The 8,090-nt window shown below is 34.4% G+C and overlaps 2 protein-coding genes across 3 annotated transcripts in view; both read left to right on the forward strand.

Annotated features, from left to right (window-relative positions):
• The window catches only part of LOC132115333 (espin-like), a 115,764-nt gene extending 111,916 nt beyond the window's left edge, over positions 1–3,848 (forward strand). Inside the window, exons 12-13 of one of the 2 annotated variants that reach the window (XM_059523749.1) lie at positions 2,555–2,634; positions 3,205–3,848. In XM_059523749.1, the coding sequence (XP_059379732.1) occupies positions 2,555–2,634; positions 3,205–3,352 (228 nt within the window). In that variant the 3' untranslated portion in view covers positions 3,353–3,848. Of the gene's footprint in view, positions 1–2,554; positions 2,662–3,204 lie in introns of those variants that run through there. The other variant, XM_059523748.1, reaches the window with a different exon arrangement.
• Positions 3,849–6,620: 2,772 nt separating this feature from the next.
• The window catches only part of LOC132115327 (rho guanine nucleotide exchange factor 16-like), a 17,830-nt gene continuing 16,360 nt past the window's right edge, over positions 6,621–8,090 (forward strand). The window contains exon 1 of the mRNA XM_059523737.1: positions 6,621–6,745. The gene's annotated coding sequence lies outside the window, so the exon portion shown is untranslated. The remainder of the gene's footprint in view (positions 6,746–8,090) is intronic.

The raw sequence follows: 8,090 nt of genomic DNA on the forward strand, positions 1-8,090 counted from the left end.
ACAGGCATTAGGCGTGCGAATTCATTCAAACAGTCATATCCATCTGTTCAAAGAGCTTGAAAAATACATTTTCTTGAAATTAAATGTAAAAGTATTCTGAACAGTTTTGAAATGATCGTTTTGTTTATTGATTGAATTCTTTCGGATTCGTTTATTTTAAAAAGCCATTTGAATTTAGATTTTTTTGAGTTTCAACTATTGTCAACTATTATTTGTATGACTTACAATTGTATCTGCTTAGGGAAGTGCCCGAATCTGGTATTCAGAAAGGTAATGACGCGTACTACGGTACCCCTAAAGTTAATAAATATGTGATATATGAGACAAATATATTTCAATTCTTTCTCTCACAATTATATAATTGGGTAATTATTCTGTATATAAATCCATTATGGATCTGTTATTAATATGCAGCACACTGAGATCACTTATGGATGCATGTTTGCTTTTTTACTTTCCCTTTCAAGATTTACGTTCACACGTAGCCTATTCTACTACAGAGCAGCCCTACATACCACACTACTAACCGCTAGCAATCGGCTAACCATGTCCCTTTAGTGACTCCGTAGAACGCATTAGTCGTTTCCTGTGCCTTTCCGAATACAGATTCGCTTTCGGGGACATCCATAAGCATGTTGCCTAATTATTTGGAAAATATCAGAATCATTGTTTAGGATAAGAGGGAACATGTTCTTGCCGTGTTTTGAGATATTAAAGAATACCTTCTTAGTTTCTGAACATAATCAATGCCTTTATTCATTCAAGCATAATGTATTTGTGGATGTGAATTCTTGACCTTTTGTTTATCTTTCAGTTTGATTTTCTTTTATTTGCAGTTGTTTTTGGCAATGTTGTTTATAAAGGTTTTTATTGCCATTGGTATTCATAAGAGTTTGTTGTTGTTTTTTTACACCTAACATTGACCTTTATATTGTTCAGCTGTTACAGTTTTGTTCCATCTAGCCATATGTGAAGCGTCAGTTTGATGGTTTGTTGGGTTTTTTTTTATTTTTTTGAGAAATATTTAGAAGATTAAATAAACCTAAAGTTTATGATTGGGCACTTCAGTCTAAATAATTTTGTTTGTGGTTTTCTATTACAAAATTTTTAAGACCAAATATTTAAAAGGCCAGTGTTTACTTAATGACTTATTGGAATTGCATATATCAGTAATTTTGGCTCTACAAATAATGAAGTTAAGTTTAACATCCATGCACTTAATTAGCTAAAAAGTAGAGCTTTAACTATGACATCAGAGCTATTTTTGGAGTCAAGCTCAAGCTGTGTTTTAGAGGGCATTGAGCTGCCTTTATTCCCTTAAAGTGGCAGGACAGTAGTCAGACAGTCGTGTGATTTCAACTTCACAAGCCCTGAAAGCATTTAAAGAACAATGTACCATGTTAAAACTTTGTTCTGTAGCATGTGTTGTTTCTTTTGAGGTTAAAGTAAATGTTTTTGGTGACAGCTCACCGATCATATCATAGACACTCAAATGACTTAATCTCACAGAGCCATATTTCTGGTCATATTTCCGCAAACAAAATTAAAGTAAATATTATATTTTGTTATATATTACAAAATATTATATTATATTTTATTATAACTGTAACAATGTATAATGGGCTGAAAAATAGGGTTTATTGATCTTTTGGAAAATATCAATTATTTTGATTCTAAGTGAAATATGCTCAGGAGATTTACCATTACATTGCTCTGTATGTGTAGATTAATATCTCTGGCGGGGTCTTTCTTAACTAACGTTTTGCAAATCTTTCAACTCAGTCACTCTACAGCAATGGATTGCCTTTTTCTTCAATAGATTCAGTAAAGCCTTCTTTATGAGCAGGCTTTCTTTATGTGAGCTGATAAAGTCATTTACATTTTTCAAATTATTAGACAAAATCTGACGTCCAGCATTTTTATGACGTCCAAGTATTGATGGAAAAACACCTGATTGTTTGATCTGATTGTTATGTGGCAAGAAATGACGTGCTTCATCATTCACAGCTGCATCCTTTAAACTGTCTTTAAAGGATCTGTCAAGCATTTTTCTTTTTTTCTAGACATATAATTCCCAGGGGAATAATGAAATATTAAGACACAGATTAGTTTGCATAGATACTCTGGGCTGTTACCAATGATGGTGGCTTCACAGTAGCAGTCGAGGTAATCGATCCGCTCGGAGGGGAAATGAGAAGCTGAAGACGGCTATAGTTACCATCTGAATGGAGGAAGAAGATCACTTTTCATTCTGTGTGAACACACTGTCTTTTTGTGTACATTTTAGGAATATTCCTTTTAGGAATATGTTCTAGTGTTATGGTGGCACAATAACCAAGAGCCTGTTCAAAAGGTAGGGTGTTAGTACGTTGTGAAGTTTCAGTTGCCAAAAAATAAAACTGCACTTAAGTAATTCTAGCATGAGTGGCTTTGCTATATTGTGAATATATGCAGCACACATTTAGCATGTGTGAACTTCAGGGTGTCTACATGACCTTAAAAACCGTTCTGATCTGATCAGCAGCCGTTTGTCTTTGTTCTGTGTGTGTGACAGGCTGAAGAAGAGGCGGCGCGCCTGGCTTCATTGCCTGCCTGGAGGAGAGATATCATGAAGAAGAAGATCGAAGAAGAGAAGTAGGTTAAAGCCAGCTCTTGTTTTGGCTCTTTCTGTTTGCATCTTACCATCTCCTCTGTTTTTGTAAACCTCATCCAAACCTCAAGCTTTTACTGTTTTCTAGACACTCTAGTTTTAGCCCACTTTCACATTTACATTTTAAAATATAGTTGTTGTTTTTTTTTCATTCATATTTCAAATATCAAAAAGTAATAGCTTTATTCATAACTAACCTAATGATTAAGATGTCTTTGGTATGCATGCAAATCTGTGAATTTTCTGTCTTTTACTCTCAATGTCTTGTATGGATTATAATACCAAAGTGATCATATGTAAGTAAAACTGTAAAGTATTTTTGTTGTAGTGTTTTTAAATTGTTGTAGTAGCTTTTAGGCAAGTGTACAAGCATTTAAACATGTAATGTAATTCTTTATTTCTTTTATTCACTCCTGGATGGACAGGGAACAGAAAAGGTAAGACACTAGCAATAAAATAAAATTAAAATTAAATTTCTTATACTTTGATTGTAGTGCATTCTGTCATGTGAATGTACCTCATTCTCTTTTTCTTTTTTCTCCTCGTCTGAGCAGAAAAGAGGAGGAGCAACGGCGAATGGAAAAGGAAAACGAGGAGAAGTCGGAGCTGGAGCGACTACGAATGCTAGGCTATGATGAAACCAAGCTGGCACCGTGGCAGCGGCAGATTATTTTAAAGAAAGGCGACAAAGTGAAACAGTAGTAAACCTCCAGTCATCCCATCTGCTCTCGCACAACTCTCTGTCGATGTATAAATGTAGGACACTGTTCAGAATCTGCCAGACCCTTTAGACACAAACCATGCATGGGTCACCAGACAGCGTTCTGCTCGATGTGCACTCCAGCATCACGTCTTCTGAGTCTCAGTATGTCCTAAATGTGACTGAGCTCTGAAGATGCATTGTACTGTTGAAGAGTGAAAATGAATGAAACCAATGTTTACTGTGGTCCGGTCTCATGCCTATGATTATATAGCAGTCTGGAGAACTAATAGAAACATAGACAATACATGTCAAGGATAGAAAATATATGTCAAGGAAATCATATGTACTCAGAATTAAGACTTTTTTTTTTTTACTTTGAGTGGTCATAATCTGTTAAGTGTGATTAGTCCTGAACAGGTGTTATGGCGCAATGTATTCTTACATAAAGTAAGTGACATTTCTGTAATGATGCATCTATATTGCTTAGATAAAAAATTGCAAAATGCTGCCGTTCAAAAGTTTGGGTCAGAATGATTTTTTGATGTTTTTTACAGGAGTTTCTTCTGCTCATCAAGGCTACATTTATTTGATCAAAAATACAAGAAAAAATGTTATTATAATTATTATTAATTTAAAATATTATTATGATGTAAAATAATGTTGTTGTTTTTTTAAATATACATTCCAATCTAATTTCTTCCTGTGATCAGAGCTGAATGTTCAGCATCGTTACTCCAGTCTTCAGTGTCACATGATCCTTCAGAAATCATTTTAATATGATGATTTATTATCAGTGCTGGAAACTGTTGTGCTGCTTAATATTTTTTTGGAACCTGTGATACTTTTTTTTCACGATTCTTTGATTAATAAAAAGTTTATTAAAGTTTATTGATTAATAAAAATATTTTCTAACAATATACACTACAGTTCAACCCTTCTGAACAGCATTGATAATTCTAATAATAAATCAGCATATTAGAATGATTTCTGAAGGATCATGTGACACTTTATACTGAAATAATGGCTGATGGAAATTCAGCTTTGCATCACAGAAACAAATTATATTTCAAAGGATATTAAAAAAGGAAACCATTATTTTAACATTTAGCAAGATTACCGTTTTATTTATTGATTTATTTATTTATTTTATTTTTTTTTAATCAAATGAATGCAGCCTTGATGAGCAGAAGAGACTTGTTCTTTTCTGTTAATGTGTTTAGAATAACTTGACATCAGAAAGTGCCGGATGTGAATCTCTCTGTGGGTGTGCGTGTGTGAGAAAGTATGTGTGTGCATATTTACACATGCATAGAAACATAATTTGTCTGTCATTCACTGTGCGATGGGTAGAGCTAATGTATTTTGAGTGGTTTTTTTTGTCTGTACAACTAAAGAAAGAAAGAAAGAAAGAAAGACAAGATAAAAGTATAAGTGATAAGCATGGTTCTCCTTGAGTTTGGGAACATTCTGCTTTCGTTTATCACATGCCATAATGATGCTGAAAACAAAGTTGTGAACGTCATTGCCATTAGAAAATGTTCTATTCATAATTTCCCGATGGCAACAGTAATGTAATAAAAATTTAAATAACAATTTGTGTCTATGAAATACTTCATACACATAACACAAAAACAAATTCAATACATTATATTATTTCATATGAAGTGACAGTTCAGTTGCTCGTGCTTACTTTTATTTACTATATATTTTCAAATAAAATAATAGAAGAGACCTTTAATATTGTATATAACATTGTTTTAATTTAATAGTTTTTAAATAGCATGTAATATTTGTGTTTTATTTTTTCTGAAGGTTCATGAATACAAATTAAGTTACAGGACAGAAGGTTACACGTGCCATTGAGTATGTTGGGGGGTAACACATTACAAATAATGCAAGCTACGTGACCAGATTACGTTTTCAAGTAACTAGTAAAGTAATGCATTACTTTTTCAATCAAGTAGTGCAAGTTACCTTGTTTTCCCATTTAGTCCCTGACTCTCCTGCCCCTGTGTTGAGAGAAATCAGAAGTTTCCTTCAGCCTGAGGCTCATTCATTTCACTTTTGTTGTGAAAGGGCATTTACAGTTTCTTGTTAAGTGTGTTACATTACTGGGCCATTACAGTTGGTTATTAAAATTGAATAAACAAGCACAGCGCAACGGACAAAAAGTAACATAATGCATTACTTTCCATAAAAGTAATGAAATTGGTTACTTTTTATGGAGTAACACAATATTATAATGCATTTATTTAAACGTAACTTTTCCAAACACTGTAACTATCACTATGTAATAGAAGTAGAATTGGAATTAATTTGTCAATGCATACTCATAAATATTCATATTATCGACAGTAGCTTGGAGAAAATTAATCTCGCATCATGCTATAAAATTTAAAGTATAAAACTACACTCACTTCATCAGAAGAATCGACTTCAATGAAGGTTTGGAGGTTTAGCTCATGTAGTGACTCACTTTAGCAGCAGATGGCGCAAGGAGCAGTCCTGGCAAACCAGTAGATTGAAAAGAATTTGAGATTTTGAGGAAGTGAACATAGACAGTAAAAGAAATGGACACAGCGACCCCATTGGATTCAATGGAGACAAGTGAAGTCAATTAGAAGCACGCACTTCCTGGGGGTCGAGCGTACTGCGCAGACTCAAACTGAACTTGATGACGTAGATGTCACGTGAGCAACCTGTAAGTCTTCTAACCGCTGTGCCAAGAGAAATCTGAATCACCCACCGAATCTTGCAGAGAAGGCGAGCGTGAACAGGAGCACATTTTGGTAAATATTCTGATTAATTATCTCCCTTGACTTTATGCCTCCACGCTCCCCCCCCCAACCCCCCCGATTGCCTCATAGACAGTAAAAGATTGTCTGCGAGCTTCTACTCCTGTCCATACGGTAATTTCTCTACTGTGCGACAGAGAGTCGCTGGTTATGACGCAATCGTTAGCCTATTTTTTACAAAAACTGCTTCTACGGGACCATAACGTAAGGTACAAGGTAATGGAGCCTTTTATACATTTTCGTGTTTCTTTAGAAATAATTAATGGACAAATGGAGTCTTTAAACGCCTCAGATGTAAAGTTATTCGATGTCAAAATGACGCCAAAATGAAAGGGAGTCAATGGAATGCTAACAGCAGGTGGGGGTCCGCTAGCCAATGTCGGCGCCCAGGGGTGCTTCAAAAAAAATATGAAACCCTGCCTCCCTGGAAGTGATCGCTTGAGCTCCGGTGGGCGTGGCTCGGCTCACCTGTGTGACGTAATGAGATACAGAGGAGGTGAAGGCGCAGGAATTCGCTGAAGTTCTGCTAAAAATATAATATGTTCAGGATACGTGCAGGGAAATCTTCAAAATCACTTTGCGTGTGATCTTAGCCGGGTAAGTGAATCCAGTATTAATGCATGACCTTTAAACGGACTGAGAGTGCTCTTGTTTTGATAGTTAATCTGGGCGTGAATTGCAGTAGTGAGTGGTTTATCAAGAAAACTAGGATCAGTTATAGGTTAAAATGTTCCTGAAAGTTTTATCCAACAGTTCTGGCAAAAAAAAAACGACAACTTCCTTAGGAAAATAAAACTTATAGTAATAACAGTTCAGACTAGCGGATTATCCTCTTGGACTTTGATTATTTTAAATATTTATAGCATGGATTTATAATAAACTGTAAATCGAGGCTATATGTTTTGACCCCTGTAATGTGCGGAAATCTACAGTGCAGTATCCGCAGTCACATCCGCACTCTTAAATATATATATATATATAATTTATTTATTTATTTATTTATTTATTTTTTTTTTAGAATGAAGTAACTCTGTTTCCCACATGTCATTTATTTATTTTATTTTATTTTCCGTTATAAACGAAACTTACCGTGATTCAAGAATGTGTGCACCTGTTTCCGTGATCAAGGGACATTACAAACAGGTGTGAGATTGGGCTCCCGAATAATAACAGGCAGAATAAGAAGCATGCTGTGGCAATGCTGAAAAAATGTATAACAATAAACTTAAACTTAGAAACAGATGGAGCTGTATGCAGCGCGTTACCTTCCAAGACTTTTTTTCTTTTTGCATGAGAGCAGGGAGACCTAGATGAGATGAGTTTATGCTGTAACCTAAAATATATTTACCATTAACTACGGTGATTAAGTATATGATGTCTGTTTCATAACACCTCTGATTGTCATTAAAAAAGTGATATTTTCTTATATTATTTATGCATTACTTTTAAACGTTTAAAAAAGTAATAAACTGTTGCCTCCTGTAGAGCTGCTTGTAGTTTATACATAATTTATTAATTTTGCAACATTGACCGATATAAACTGATTTGAAACAATATTGAACTAAACCGATCTGTTATGACATGATTAACTTCTGCTTGACAACTACAATTGATTTAGTTTTATAATTTACACGTTTTATAGGATTGTGTTATTTTCCTGTTTATTAAAGTAAAGCTGCTTTGAAACAGTGTTATATTAAGGGCTATCTAAATAAATGTGACTTAATATATAGTTTGTAGTTATTTATAGTAGTATTTATGATGGAGTTTATACACTGAACAAAATTAAAAACGCAACACTTTAGTTTTTGCCCCCATTTTTCATGAGCTGAACTCAAAGATCTAAGACTCGTTCTATCTGCACAAAAGGCATATCTCCCAAATATTATTCACAAATCTGTCTAAATCTGTGTTAGTGAGCACTTCTCCTTTGCCGAGATAA

The sequence above is a fragment of the Carassius carassius genome, chromosome 34 (genome assembly GCF_963082965.1).
Source record: "Carassius carassius chromosome 34, fCarCar2.1, whole genome shotgun sequence".
In the NCBI taxonomy this organism is placed as follows: Eukaryota; Metazoa; Chordata; class Actinopteri; order Cypriniformes; family Cyprinidae; genus Carassius; species Carassius carassius.